Source organism: Polypterus senegalus, chromosome 7 (assembly GCF_016835505.1).
Source record: "Polypterus senegalus isolate Bchr_013 chromosome 7, ASM1683550v1, whole genome shotgun sequence".
In the NCBI taxonomy this organism is placed as follows: domain Eukaryota; kingdom Metazoa; phylum Chordata; class Cladistia; order Polypteriformes; family Polypteridae; genus Polypterus; species Polypterus senegalus.
The window spans coordinates 40,970,471-40,986,150 of record NC_053160.1 but is presented as its reverse complement, the minus strand read 5'-3'; the positions used below and the strand labels follow the sequence as shown (position 1 = coordinate 40,986,150).

The window sequence follows — 15,680 nt, the reverse complement described above, 5'->3', positions numbered from 1 at the left end:
ATGGATGGATTAAAAGGCAGAAGTCTACGTGACCATCATCATCAAGTCCTTCCGTGAGAACCCTAAATCCAAAGAGGACTGTTTCATTTATGTTAGGTAGAATGCCCAGAGGGGACTGGGCGGTCTCATGGTCTGGAATCCCTACAGATTTTATTTTTTTCTCCAGCCGTCTGGAGTTTTTTTGTTTTTCTGTCCCCCCTGGCCATTGGACCTTACTCTTATTCGATGTTAATTAATGTTGATTTATTTTGTTTTCTTATTGTGTCTTTCATTTTTCTATTCTTTATTATGTAAAACACTTTGAGCTACTGTTTGTATGAAAATGTGCTATATAAATAAATGTTGTTGTTGTTGTTGTAGTAGTCTGCCTCTCTTGAAGTGATGCTACAAGCCCAGGCCACAAAAATGTAGAAAATCACACTGGCCATCAGAGTTTTAAATCATGTGAAAGATATGCCTGGTTCATAAAAATGTATACCAGAAAAAGCATTTTGACATGTTCTTACCTCAAGCAGAAGGTCAATGATGGGAGTTTGCTTTGTGGCAGGTGTCAGACACAGATTGTCCATGATTAAGACCCTCATAAAGTCAAATACATATTTTTTTGCTGGGTGATTTGTTAGATATGTCTTTGCTCCAACATTGCAGTATTCAGACTGGCTCCTATTCATGCCAGTGTCACCTGTAAATGCTTTAAACTCTTCAGCTGGTGAACCAACTTCATCATCCAAATCACTCACCTAAGAAAAGAGCATTCATAAACCACTTCTTTAATGTACTAAAGTTCATGCAGCTTAATCACAACAAATATCAATAAAGCACACTACCTAAAGCCAACACAAATATGTGTGTTAACATGTTTTTTTTTTTCGTGTTTCACTTCTGATTGTTGGTAGAATAGAAAAAAATACACCCCTGAAATCCAGTCTCCTGCAGCAATGAGACAGCAATAATAACACCTGCACTACTGCGACATGCTTACATGTTTCCAAATTTAAACAAAAATCTGTCAGGTTCAATATTATAGGCACTTTGTCATTTTTTAACCTGAGCCATGTTATTTTCCTGTTAATGAGCTAAGAAATATTAGATTGGCATTTCATAACTATCAAGCACTACCCTGGCTGTAGGATGATAAGGAACAAGAAAACTCTGGGAGGCAGGGTAGAAAGCAGTGTAACCAGAGATAAATCAGATAAGAATTAGATGCAATCACAACACAGACAGTAACTTGACTGGAATTCAATCCCCAATACCTGGAGCTGTGAGGCAGATGTGATAATGACCGTCACTGCTCTTCTTTGTAAAAATTCTACAACATAAATTACAGTCATTCAAATATTTAATTTATTTTAAAAAATACTTAAATAAATTACCATTTCTGAATAGGGCCTGATGTTGAAAGGGAAGACAGTTGCTGCTAAAGCACAAAGAAAGTCTGGACTCATCCACATAGGTGACAGATCAGGAACATTATGATAGAGATAACGAAAGAATTGCATTAGTGTGACTGGATGTTCTCTTAGCCAAGAGCCTTCCTCTTCTGACTGCCAAGGCTGTAAAAATACAACTTCTGTTAATTAATTTGAAATCAACTGACCTTTTGTTGTAGATGAATCTGTTACATTCAAAACATTATAATGGCTATATAATGAGAGAAAAAAATACATTTTACAATCTTTCCATTCACTCATCCATGTTCTAAACCTAATCACATGCATCATGTTCAGTGTTTTCTAATTTTAAACCCCATTCAATTAAATTCATTGTCACCATACTTTAAAGTACAATTAAAAGCACATGTTGCTAGACTCAATAATGTAAAAGAAACCAGAGACAATATCTTATATGGAACAATTGAACAACATGCACAAATTACAAATCAGGGCAATAGCAAATAAAAATAAAGAAGCATGAAACCACTGCAAATTAAAAATAAACATAGGAATTGATATTAGATACAAAATACAACATGTATCGGGCAGATCAATCAATACGAAAGTAGAACTGAATTGCTAATGCAGACCAATTGGTGTTGTGTGTACATAATGGAGTCATAATGACTGTATGGCAGATAGCAGTTAATGATTCGAACGTAGAAACTGGGTAGAATTTGGTGGTACAACACTAGATGGTGTGTGGGGTCTGTTACAACTGATTGAGCTTTCTTAAAAAGTCTCTTGTCATTAATGACCTATATAAATGAAGGCATGGCTCCAGTGATGAACTGGGTCATTTAAAACACTGTTTGAAGGTTCTTGTGATTTACTACAGTGTGGTTGGTATATCAGACTGTGATTCAGCTAGTCAGTATACTCTTCACTGTACACATACATACAGTATGTTTAAAAAGATCCTGGAAGACAAGTTGTCTTCAACGGTCTCAAAAACTGAGGGCATTTTTGTCTCCTCTTAAGACATGTGATATCGATGCCATGAATGATCCTCAGTAATGTGGATAACTAAGAACTTAAAATGTACTTATCCTTTTCAGAGCAATCTTATTAACGTCAATAACATGACTCTTTATAAGTCTTCTGACGTTCACAAGATGTGCTTTTGTTGCACTGAAGTTAAGAACCTGACCTTTGCCACTGTAACAGTCATAGAAATGTTTACTCTTCTCCCTGAAGACTGTGGCCTCATTGGTGATAATCACAACCAATACTATTTGTGTCTGGCAACACAACAATATGTGAAAAGTAAATGAGCAATACGCTGGGCACAAAGTCCTTCAGCACTTCAGTGTTAAAAGTGCCAATGTTAAAAATGCATACCCAAAGCCTTACTATCTGATGTGTACCTGTCTGGATGTCCTGAATCCAGTTGCACAGGGAGAAGTTCAGTTCCAAGGCCCAGAACTTTGTTACTAGATTCAGGGTAAAGATGGAATTAAATTCCAAGCTAAAGTCAATATAATAGTATTCTCATAGAAGTGTTCCTTTTGTCAAGTTGGATTAGTCCTTCTTGTAGATCTTTGACATGTGCTCTGTGAGTTAGTCTTCATATGATAAAAACACTATTGAAAGAACATGCCATTGGTGTAACTCAGCCTATTTAAACCTATCAACATATACAAAAGACAAAGGGTACGAAAAGACACTTGTAAAACAAAAAAAAGAAAAAAAGAATACAGTCTGAAATGATGCATTAATGAGAAATTACATTAACTATTGGAATAAATAATGTTCCACTTATATTGTTCTCAGCTACTCACACCATTTATAGCCTTTATCTTCCTGTCTTTGGCTTATTTCCTGCTTTATGACTTATTGGCTTTTCACAGCTTATAAACTAAAACTTTGTGAATGCTGCCATGTTGCTTTCTAATGTGACTCAATTTGTGAATGCTGCCATGTTGCTTTCTAATGTGACTCAGTCTTATTGGTCAAGAATGCTTTTGTTTTATATATACATATAATATATAAATATTGTGACATGCGACTCCCTGTCTGCACCCCAAAACACAAAGCTGAGTCTCAGTACTTTAGCAAAACCAGTTTTATTCAACTTGCAACAAGAACAGCACGGTTATTTATTGTAGTGAGATCTACCACTCTCCTATACACAGACACAGCAATCAGGCAGGGTCGTGACCAGGTTAATGGCCAAGTAATACTGTTCCCTGCATTTACAATATTCCTTGTATAAATGGCAGGCGCTCATAGTGTGACCGTGACCTTTTAGGATATATTTTTGCGGCGAACTGCTACAGTACTGAAGCCTGTGGTTGCCCCGGAGACTGAGACGCTGTCTTCCATAGATGCAGCAATCGTGCTTCGGGACACTCTTCGCCACTGTGTACACACACACACACATATATTATATTATATATATATATATATATATATATATATATATATATATATATATATATATATATATATATATATACATACATACATACATATACAGTATATAAAAGACATACACAGTATATTGTAATATCTGGACACTAGGGTTCACTGTTGCCCCCTTTAACTCCAACAGACAGACACAGGAAAACAGGGTAAAAACACCAAAAAGTTATTTTTTATTTGTAGCATCAAACCCACAAATAAATAAGCATAATTCTTTTCTCTTTATCTTTCTTCTTCTCCACCACATCTCCCAGGAAGCTTCATCCACCTCCACCCGACTCTGCTCGCCTGCTGGGTTCACAGCGGTCCTTTAAATAGTCCTTGACCTAGAAGTGCTTCTGTCCTTCCATCCATGTGACTCCTCAGCACTTCCGGGTCAGATGGAGAAGTTGTATTTTCTTCAGACCGGAAGTACTTCTGTGCTTCCGTCTCCGTCACTTTGGAGTACTTCTGGGCTATGTAGACAGTAGGGACTCCCCAGTCTCCCTGCAGCATCTCCTGGAGGCACCCATAGTACCCAGCAGGGCTGTGAAGCCGAACTCCAGATCCCATGGTGCCCTGCGGGAATCTTTTTTTTTACCTTCTCTTTGCTCGATCAACTGGTGACGTGACGTGCGATCTGCATCTTGTGCGGTGCTTTCAACATTTAAAAGCCTATACAGCAGCTGTCCTACTCTTACTCTCCAGCCCTAGGCGTGGTTAAAGCTCTTGGCACAAAGTCTTGTCTTGCGGGACGCAAGCTCTTTATATTTTTTAGTTTATAATTTAAAAACAAAATAAGAATCTGAAAAATTAACAAAATCACATTAAAGTTCGATAAATTCTGAAAAGAATGATACCATGTATATGTAGGTTTTAAAATAAGCCCAATTTAAAGAGTGACAAAAATTTGTGACACAAAAAGTGAAATAACATACAGCTTTAGTTTAGAGCTTACTACTATGGTTTATATAGTGAAAACCACTCCACTATCTATCCATCAAATCTAAAACTTTTATAAAAAATGGCAAGAAGATAATCAAGTCCTAATCATATATGTGACTGTTTAGAAGCAAGAGTGCACTAAAATATTTCTTGAGCATATGAATGCAACACTGCAATACACTATACTGTCTACCTAAAATCCAGGAAATTTACTGTTGACACTTTCGAACTACAGAGCTCATCATTGCTTAAGGTTACATATTCATAATTCATTAGTGAAAGCTAAGAAGAAATAAAATATACTTGCCATATTCAGCATACTCCTCAGCATTCCCAGTAGTAAATAGGCAGCATCTGTGCATACACTATGAATTGACCCCACTACAGTGGCACTGGAAGCAGGAACTCCAAAAATAAAGGTCCAAATGGAGTCGAGATCAAACTACAAACATTTAGGAAACAAGTATATCAATTAAACTACATCAGTGGCAAGCTTTATGGTTAAGATTACAACTTTATACACATGATGCAGAAAAATCTAATTACATACATTACATACATGCTATAGCCCAGTGCTTTTTGGCAGACATATACTTTGGTAAAGGATGATCATACTTATAATATTTCTGCAGCTCAAGCGGTGATAAGCATTGCGCAACTTAACAAATGTTCAACAGAGGCACAGAGAATTAGTATCTGTTAAGAGCAGACATCCTATTCAACAGTGATGCACAAAAGCAGACATGAGCTAACTTGTACATCATACACAATAACCTCTCCTGCATATTGCACCATTCTGTTAGTTAGACAAAAATTCACGAGTGTCACAAATTACAGTTCACTGACTGTCCTTTGGCAGGAAACATTCTACTAGGTCAAGAACTGTGCAAGAAATAAAGCTTGTAAGAAATGGCAGGAGACATGCTCTTCAAAAGCTGGCAGGTGCATTACCTTCTGACTAAGTGGAATTTTAGGTTGCAGTAAATGAAAATACATTGTTTTGATGTTGTAACTTTAATGATTTTACAATTAAGAATCTTAAGAATATCCCAACTAATTTACAGTACAGAAAGATTTCTTATTTTCTGGATGAGATACACTATTGAATAAGCAGTGGCTTGAAATAAAACATAACACATTTGTGTGAACAAATATAAATGTGTACAACCAGCTTGTGAAAACCATGTCCTGTATGAGAAAAAAATGGAGAAATAGTTATGGAAAAAAGAATAAAAACATAACATACAGATGTAGGTATATCCTGCTTGAAGATGGTGATGACATTCACAACCTAAGTAGGCGATTGGTATGAATTAGAACCAAATAATGTAAAAGAAATAATAAAATTAAGAGATTGGAAACTTACTGAATTAACATTTACCTGCAAATTTTCAGGTAATTCTGTTACTGGCTGTTGGAGGAATAGGGCCATCAGTAGAAAATAAAGCTCAGGTACATTGATATGTTTAGGAAGGAAGGTTTGTAGGACAGGGAAACCAGGAAAGTGGCAAGCATCACGGTTAATCTCTCGAACTGTTGATCTGCCTCCTGCACTTCTCCCAACATTAAAACCTAAAAAACAAAGAAAAATACAGTAAACCCTCATTTATCGCGGTTAATCCATTCCAGACTCTACCGCGATAAATTAATTTCCGCGAAGTAGGATTCTTTATTTATAAATCGAATATTTTCGCAGTTAGAGCATAAAAAACCTGTTTGCGACCTTCTAAATACGTTTTTTAACATTATTAGAGCCCTCTAGACATGAAATAACACCTTTTAGTCAAAAGTTTAAACAGTGCTCCATGACAAGACAGAGATGACAGTTCTTTCTCACAATTAAAAGAATGCAAACATGCGTGCGTCAGAAGCAGAGAATGTCAGAGAGAGAGCGCAAGAAAAGTAAACAAGCAAAAATCAATAGGGCTGTTGGGCTTTTAAGTATGGGAAGCACAGAGATAAAAGCAGCCGCAATGAAGGGATCAGTGTGAAGGTAGTCTTTCAGCCTTTTATACAGGTGCCTCCGTATCTTCTAAGCAAACAGCCTCTATGCAAACAGCCCCTCTGCTCACACCCCCACCGTCAGGAGCAGAGAATGTCAGAGAGAGAGAGAAAGAGCGAAAAAAGGAAACAATTAAAAATCAATACGGGCTGTTAGAGCTTTGAAGTGTGCGAAGCACTGCGTGGGAAGCATATCTTATATCATTGAGGAGTTTTATTTAATACGTAATATGGCTCTGATTGGGTAGCTTCTCAGCCATCCGCCAATAGCGTCCCTTGTATGAAATCAACTGGGCAAACCAACTGAGGAAGCATGTGCCATAAATTAAAACACCCATTGTCCAAAGAAATCTGCAAACCAGCGAAAAATCCGTGATATATATTTAGATATGCTTACATTTAAAATCCGCGATGGAGTGAAGCTGCGAAAGTCGAAGCGCGATATAGCGAGGGATCACTGTATAATAACAGAAAGATAAGTACAGGGTTGTCCAGATCTAATTATGCAGATCCAGATCGTCTGGATGATTTTGATTTATGCTGGGATGATTCCGGTTCGGCACGAAGACAATTCTTCATGTCGTCAGTTCACACACTTCTCGATGGTCCGGGATTTTTCGGGTGATTTTCTATGTAATAAACTTAATAAGTTATAGCATAATGAAAATTGCATAATTAGATCTGGACCACCCTATATTATGTTGGAGGAAAATAGATGTGAAGCATTCTGGCATAAATCTTACAGTGTGAAACAAGTACATGTATGCACATAAGCATTTAGGACGGTGTAGTGGGTGGGTTACTAGACCTTATACTACTAGGTCGCCAGACCAACTCTCATTTCTTCCTCATTGTGTGACCCTGAGCAAGAACCCACCTGGGCTCCAACTGCAAAATATATCTGCTAACAGATGTAGCATGTTCTGATCTTATAATCTACATTGGATAAAAGAATCAACCAAATAAAAAACAATAATAAAAAAGTGAGATAACAAAATGAGTCAGAAATTATTGCCTAGATGTTTAAAATATTTCCTGTTTACCAGCCATTTTGAGGTTCACATAGCTATAGTATTTTTCTCTTTAGCCACTTGCCTACATGATGAAATAGTCCTTTACTAGTGAATAGCGTTCACATTATTTACTAATTTCATACTGATTCCCAATAGTGTTTACATACCGAGTTACATATCCACAATCACAAGTATATAAAAATAAAAAGCCCCATTACATATCATGCTATTTCTATGTGTTAGGATACCCCTTTACAGTTAACCTCAATAAGAGGGCAAAATAGTCTATGACACAGGAACATCTGTTATGTGAAACATTACAGCTACTGATATTGTCATGTCAAGAGGTCTGAAGGTGCATGAGAGAGAAAGGAGTACCAGAATATATGAAGTTTAATGATGATCAGGATTCAGAAGTTAGTTTGCAGGGAGAGCCATTAAAAAAATAGATAAATTTAAATATCTAGATCAGTGGTAGACCTAGATGGAAAATTAGATACAGAGATAACCAATGGAGTGCAGTGTGAATGGAACAAATAGGTATCAGTAGTAGGTATCAGGAGTATTGTGTAACCAAAGAGTGAATGTGAAGGTAAGGTTTTTAAGAAAGCAGTAGGACCAGCAATGATGTATGCAGCAGAGACTTCAGCAGTAAAAGGAATGCAGGAGAAGAAGTTAGATGTGGCAGATATAAGAATATTGAGATGGATGTGTGGAGTTACAAAAAAAGACAGAATAAGAAATGAGACAATCAGAAGAGTACCAAAAATATGAAAGACATCTACGAAAGCACATGAAAAGTATGTGACATAGTACGGACATGTGATGAGCAGAGACAATGAATATGTGGGAAAAAGAGTGTTAGGAATGGAAGTACTGAGGAAAAGAAAGTAAGGGAAGCCAAAGTGGAAGTTGATGCATAATGTATAAGAAGATCTGAAAGAAAAGGGTGTGACTGAGGAGGAGGATTGAGCTGTTTGGAGAAGGTTGATCAGGCAACACTGAACCAACGTGGAAGGGGAAGAAGAAGAAGAAAAAGAACAAGAACAAAAACAAGAAGAAGAAGACTACATTACCTTTTATTCTCCCCATGAATATGTGAACAATGTTTTTTATTAAAATATGTATACATTTACATATGCCTATTATATACGTAGGGTCATATCTGGTAGGTCAAGAACCAATACTAGTTGTGGAGCCAGCTCTTCAGCAGACATACTCAAGTATTGGGGCTCACAGTTAATAGAACATGCATGATTTTGGGCTAAAGGAACACAACCAGGGTATCTGAAAAAGTGTCATGCAAGCACAGGTTCAATGTACTAACTCAACACAGAGAGTGATTGATTTCTGGGATTCAATTCCAGTCTATGTATGGTGTAAGTGCCAAATGGTGACAAATTATATTTTAGAAAGGCAGGGGCCATTCAAGCCAAATGCACTGTCACAATACAAAACTAAAAACACAAAACACATTAATTAACATAACAATCCTGTCTTTGCAAGATATATCAGAAATGCCTACATAGTGTTAAATTAGTACATGCGGTGCATGTTTTCCTGATTCCTGCATTGGCTGTAGTTTTTTTTTACCAACTTGCTAGACAATTTCAAGCTGAGATCTTCAAATCTGTTTTATTTCAGGTTGTAACTCACTGTTAGACATCTGTGTTAATAATTTTACTTATATACAAAAAAATGTGTAAAATCTGCTCTGAACCGCAATTCATGTTTTCTTTGAAGTTCTTACCGAGCACAGTGCCAATTTTGTTTGTAAGAACAGAGTCTGTCTGTTCTAGCCATCCACCACCACAAAGCCCCTCCTTAAATTTGGTAAGAATGGACTGGTTGCTGAGCAAAACAACAAGGATCCTTAGTGCAGCTGTAACTGTGCTAGAATGCAGATGTTCCTCCATGAACTTAAGAAGCCAATCAAATCCCAGGACCTTCACTAATTCTTCACAAGCTCTGCAGGAGACAATAAAAGCGGTCACAATTTATTAATTTAAGTTCACTTTGTACTTCATGTAAAAATTGTAAAAATCACAAAATTAGAAAAATTAAATATATTTGTTACTGGTCTTAACTAAGTATTAACAGAGTGTATGGTTCACATAAACATGCAATAAATAAAATAATGCATAAGCGGGTATTTTATAGAGATGTGATCATAGGTCTAGTAAAGTTGAATCAACAATGCAAACTAAATCAGTAATTTAGGGAATGGGTGAGCACACTGAATATTCTCCATATTATATGTGTTCATTCATCCATTTTCCTAGAACAGCAAATTTCATTTACAAGGTCTTCGGTACTTTACTCATTACCTATTTTATTTTTTAACTTCTCATGACAGGAACTGTCCCTACTTAAACACATACATGAATTTATGAGCATTATGAATGGATAAAAGCCAGAGACACTCAAAATAAAGTAAACAAAATATAATTAATTAAAAAATATAAACAATAAGAAGGGTGCAGTTTAAGCAAAATCAAAGGGTAAGTCCTATAGGACAAAGTGGATGTCATTGCCCTCTTTTCTTTAGCATGACACTAATCTGCACTAGTTCTGCACTCTCTTCCTCTCTCTCCATCTCCTATCTGCAACAGAAATCCTAATGTCTAGAGTGGTGGCAGCAACAAAGAGTGGATCAACTTCGCTACTCAATCCTGTGTTGTCCCATAAGAGCTCAAAACCTTCTATAATGAAGTAGGACGTGGGTGCCACATTTATTCCAACCTTGCTAAAGAGCAGTGAAAAGGAGAAAAGCATCTGGACAAAAAAGACAATCTCTCCATCTTCCTTTAATATGCAAAACTTGCATTCTTATTTTGGTGAGTCCAGGAAAACTACTTCTCGGTTACCTGCAATAGTTCAAGGGTTTAAACCTGCCTTTGCATTGACAATGCCAGTTTAGGTTTTCTGGTGCTGCATGATTTTTTGCCACATTAGTGCCAGCCTAAAGCCTAGTAGTACTTGCCAGCTAGACAACCCTTTTCCATCTGTACAACACCATGAGCATAAAATAGGATGTTCACTATATGCAAATTTATACAAACTTCAAATGTTCATGTACACAAGCATGAAGCATGTTTTACATCACAAATTTAACATACAAGCATGTTTCAAGTCTACTATGACTAGGAGAAAATTAATGTTATTATCAAATTTTAAAATTAATTTAGGAAACAAATGGGCATCGGTTACTTACTGTATGTTAACACTAGTTTTCTCCTTGGAGGTAAACAGCAGTTTCAATAAGATGTCAAGCAATCTGTTCCTAAGTAAAATCAGGTTTGCTGACAGCAGACCCCCAAAATCATCTTCATTGCCTATATAGATAGTTATCAGAGAGAAAAAGCAAAAATGTGGCATTATGAAGTCTCATGTTTCTGTATTGGATTGTTAATATCATTCCACACGTGCTGACCTTCATGGAAAATCCATGAATCCTCTGAAAAATATTCTGACAATTAAATTACTTTACATAACAATTCTGCCTGAGCTCAAATGGGTTTCTCTATGTACTCCAGTGACTTCTGTATCCCAATTACATACAGATAAATTAGTGGCTATAATTACTGAGTATGGGCATAAAAATGAGAGTCAGTGTGAACGACTGGTGCTCTGTCAAGGAGTTTGATCCTTACTTGCACTCAATGCTGCTGTCATAGGCATTGGATCCCACTTTCCTTTATTGGAATACATGGTTAACAAAATAAATGTGTGATTAAATGGATGCCTATTCACTGCACAAGAAGAGTTTCCATTTAGTTTTCCAGTATAGTGAATATGGTACCATGAGTCTAAGCACAAAATCTTATATCTACACAAGTCTATTATGTTCTCGCATACTTTTGAGGACATAAAAAAAAGAGTTAAACTGTTAAGATTCTGCTTAATTAAGGTACCTTGTTAATAATTTAACAGCCTACTTTAAAATAATGTATTTAATATAATGGTTATTTTACTTGTAATAAAGGTAACACTACATTGATATTAGAGTGTCTGAACACATGGTAGATTTTCTTCTCTTACAAAGTAGATGCCATTTTAATTAGGCAACTTGGGTAATACAACATATGTTGCATGGTATATTGCAACAACAGCGTACCCAACCAAAAATGCCCTTGAAATCCATTAATTGTTTGTTAAAGATGTGCTTTATTGACCAAAAGGTTGAAACAATTTATAAAGGTGTTTCATTTCCAAATTTCTACAGATAATATTGCCCTGACATTCTATTAAGAACTACTGAACTATTCTATTAGTTAAGAACTATTGATAATCATTGATCTCTTTGATAAATGAGTGTGTTTGTGTGCTTTCAGTATACTGTAACTACTCCAATGAACTTAACCCTGCAAAGATTTGCATTTGACATTCCTCAAATATACATTGGAACCTTGTGTCACGAACGTCTCAGACCACGAATAAATCGGGTTACGACCAAAAAGTTCGCCAAACTTTTGCATCTGTTCACGACCACACACTCAGGTGATGAATAAGCCAGTTTCCCTTCCGGTTCGTATGTGCCGATGACTTCAGCATGTGTTCAGTCTCTCCCTGTGCAGCAAGCAAGCGAGGGCGAGAGCAAGATTGAGAGAGAGAGAGAGAGAGCACGAGAAGGCAGTTGAAGAAGGCAGTAACGCCAAGAAGGCAGTTAAAGAATGCACTGGGGCTTGTTTTTAAAGAGACTACTTCGAGCATTGTTTTAATCTCGTATTTAATTAAGATTTTTTCTATCTGATTTTAACCTCCACTTCACTTCTGTTTTTGTGGGATAATTTATTTATTGAAGGATTCTGAAAGCACTGCACTTCATTTTTGGACTTTGTTTTTGATTGTTGTTTTGTTGATTTTAATAAAAGCACTTGGCACTTTTTGCACCACCCAATTGCTCCATTGTAGTGCCTCACTGTCATGCTCATCGGTAACATGACGGGTTTAAGGACTCCCGGAAGCGAGATGGGAGCATGCAGCAAACCCACATCTTCACAGACTTTACCTCAAAACTGTAATCTCCTCTCCACCCAGTTCCTCCTTACTTCCTACATGCCAGAATTCGACTCATGCAAGGTTAGTTTTCTTGGTTGTTTATAGTTAGTTTTTGTATAAATTACAGATTTTTTACATGTTCATTTTTTTGTGCTTAAAACTCATTAAAAAAAAGTGTTTACAGAGACCGGTCCGTAATGCTATATATAGTGTGAACTCGTGCAATGTTCGTTTTCTCTGTTCAAGGTTTTCTCAGTGTTATTCAATGTTTTTATATTTAGTTTACTATTACACTGTGTATTCTATGGTATAATTAAATATTTTTGTGCTTAAAAAGCTTTAAAAAAATACATTTACATACATCTCTTACGGTCCGGAACAGATTAATTGTATTTACATACAATCCTATGGGGGAAATTACTTCGGGTCACGACCAAATCAGGTTGCAACCAGAGTTTTGGAACGAATTACGGTCGTGACCCGAGGTTCCACTGTGTTTTACTTGACTTAATAACATTGATGTTTAATATGTAAAAACATAGCTAGATACTATTAACAATCAATATTCTGTATATAATGTAAATACAGCATGTTGAGAATTTAACAGTTTGCCCCACCTGAAAGAGAGCAGCAATGAGCTCATTTGATTATGCAAAGTATTATGGTGGCAAATCTACCTAGGGTTTCCCAAGATCATTAACTGTGTGCCAGGGCTTGGGACTGGGCGGACATCTGTTGCCTACAGAAGGGGATCTAGGAACATAGTCACAAGAGTGAAAATGGTGATCATTCCGGAAATGGTCACTGATGAGGTTAAAAAGCTCCTTGCACCAACAACATCAATGAACTTGGGGCTTGTGGGGTAGACAGAACAAAGCATCGATTGGCAGGAAGAGATGAGGCAACAGAATGGAGACAGAGGTATAGAAGGTGAGAGGAAAAATAAGAATGCATATATATGTAGAATTCAATTGGGGAGCAAGTACGTAAGACATCCAATCAGACAGACAGGGGTTTGAGACCGGCTGAGGTAGGCCCAAAGTTTGTCTGTTTTCTTCCTTGTGTCTTAATTTGCTATTAAAGTCACAATTTTTATAATGTTAACCTTCTTAGAATTTATTCTAGGCTCAGTGAGGAGTCCAGTGTCCCACTGTTTTATTAAATATTAAAACAACTAAATTTACAATTGTTTACATTTCAAAGTGAAAAAGTACAACCACTTAAATGAGTAAATAAAACCTTTAAATCTCTTTTAATGTACTCACTTCCATCAAGTTTCTCTTCATTATTTGTTTCCATTACTACAAATTTCTCACAAACTGCAAAAGTGGGAAGTGTGGATGAAATAAACTGGCCAAACCTATAAAATCATGAAATAAACACACAAGTCACTCTTGTTCTGTCTTTTTTTAAACTGTTCCATAGTTATTATTCATAGTTACACAATCCTACAGTCAATAAATTTTTATTTTCCATTGCAGCATTAACAGCATACACCATCACAAGGAGTTTTAATGGTCTAACAAGATTATAATGTAAAAATGTAACAATTGGAACAGTACAATATTAGGAATAAACACACACATTGCTGAGATAAGAAATTCACCGCTGGTAGGCACCAGGAGGGCCAAGAAAAAGTATCAAAACGTGTACTGCATACATACACGTAGGACTCTGTGGTTTGATGTTCTGAACTTTTCTTTTCACACGATCTTCATGTATTAGCATTTTACTTGATATGTACCTTAAAGGGTACCATACCTGAGTAAATCATTACTATTTGGGAATCCTTGAAGAAGAATACTAAGAACATTACTGATAGCAGTAATGGTAGGCTGTGACAGTGATGAGTCTCTCAGAGTCAGTAGTAATTTGGGGATAAGTTGGAACTCTCTCAGTAGCTTCACATTTTTAGCTGCTTCACTGCAAAGAAAGAGCACAGTATATTAAAGACATCCTCACATCACATAGGATTTCAGTAAAAAAAAATTAAAAATGTCAATATTTAATTGATGCTTTTCTGTTTACTGATTTATGTCCCTACATAATTAACATAAAGTACCATAAACCATACATCCAAAAATAAAAACAATACCAAATTTGCAGTGTTTCAATTACAGTTTAGTTTCTACCTACTGGGCTGGACTTTCACTACACTAAATGTTCATGAAATGCAATTAAACACAGCTATCATTAACAACTGTACTATATCTTATTCATACTCAATAAAATTAGTTAGTGGAGTGCATATTGTCAGCAAAACTTTCATAGCAGCTTTTAAAACTAAAATAACTAATATTAACTAAAGAAAGTAACAACCAGATTACAACCACTGAGATGAGAGACGCTTTGAATCTCATCCTATATCACCCTACATCATCAGCTAAGTCAATGAATACTTGTTTACATTAATGCAGTGTAGCATATGATGTAATAGTAAAACTCATAATCTACTGTATGTTTAGTTAGAAGAAAAGAAATCTGAATAGATCTCATTATCAAAGATGGTTTCAAAAGCAAAAGACTTTGTGCTAGACCTAAATTTGTTTAAATTGCAGAAACTTGTATTTTAAATTTTTAAAACAAGACAATTTTTAACTAAAATACACCATTTCATCTATCCAGTTTCAATATTCATAAACCGTGCACACACAGACTATATATATATATATATATATATATATATATTGTCAGGGATGCCAGGGGCCATGACCGCCGGACGCCAGGAGGGACCGGAAGAGGGTCAGAGCCCTGCCTGGATCACGGGGTTTGCCTTCCGGGTTGCTTTGGGGCCACGGGTCGAGGGCATGGAAGCCCTTCCTGTAGGGGCCCGTGGTCACCGCCAGGAGGCGCCCAATGCCTTGGGACTTGTTTCCCCAGC

General features: G+C 36.4%; 1 protein-coding gene across 7 annotated transcripts in view; it reads right to left on the bottom strand.

Annotated features, from left to right (window-relative positions):
• The window catches only part of wdfy3 (WD repeat and FYVE domain containing 3), a 335,886-nt gene that overhangs the window by 72,135 nt on the left and 248,071 nt on the right, over positions 1-15,680 (bottom strand). For 4 of the 7 annotated variants that reach the window (XM_039758522.1, XM_039758515.1, XM_039758516.1 and 1 more), the window contains 9 exons: positions 14,561-14,722; positions 14,065-14,159; positions 11,013-11,133; positions 9,549-9,766; positions 6,151-6,356; positions 6,031-6,075; positions 5,092-5,226; positions 1,377-1,556; positions 507-740 (listed from right to left, as the gene is read on the bottom strand). In XM_039758522.1, the coding sequence (XP_039614456.1) occupies positions 507-740; positions 1,377-1,556; positions 5,092-5,226; positions 6,031-6,075; positions 6,151-6,356; positions 9,549-9,766; positions 11,013-11,133; positions 14,065-14,159; positions 14,561-14,722 (1,396 nt within the window). The remainder of the gene's footprint in view (positions 1-506; positions 741-1,376; positions 1,557-5,091; positions 5,227-6,030; positions 6,076-6,150; positions 6,357-9,548; positions 9,767-11,012; positions 11,134-14,064; positions 14,160-14,560; positions 14,723-15,680) is intronic. The other 3 variants (XM_039758517.1, XM_039758519.1, XM_039758520.1) reach the window with 3 other exon arrangements.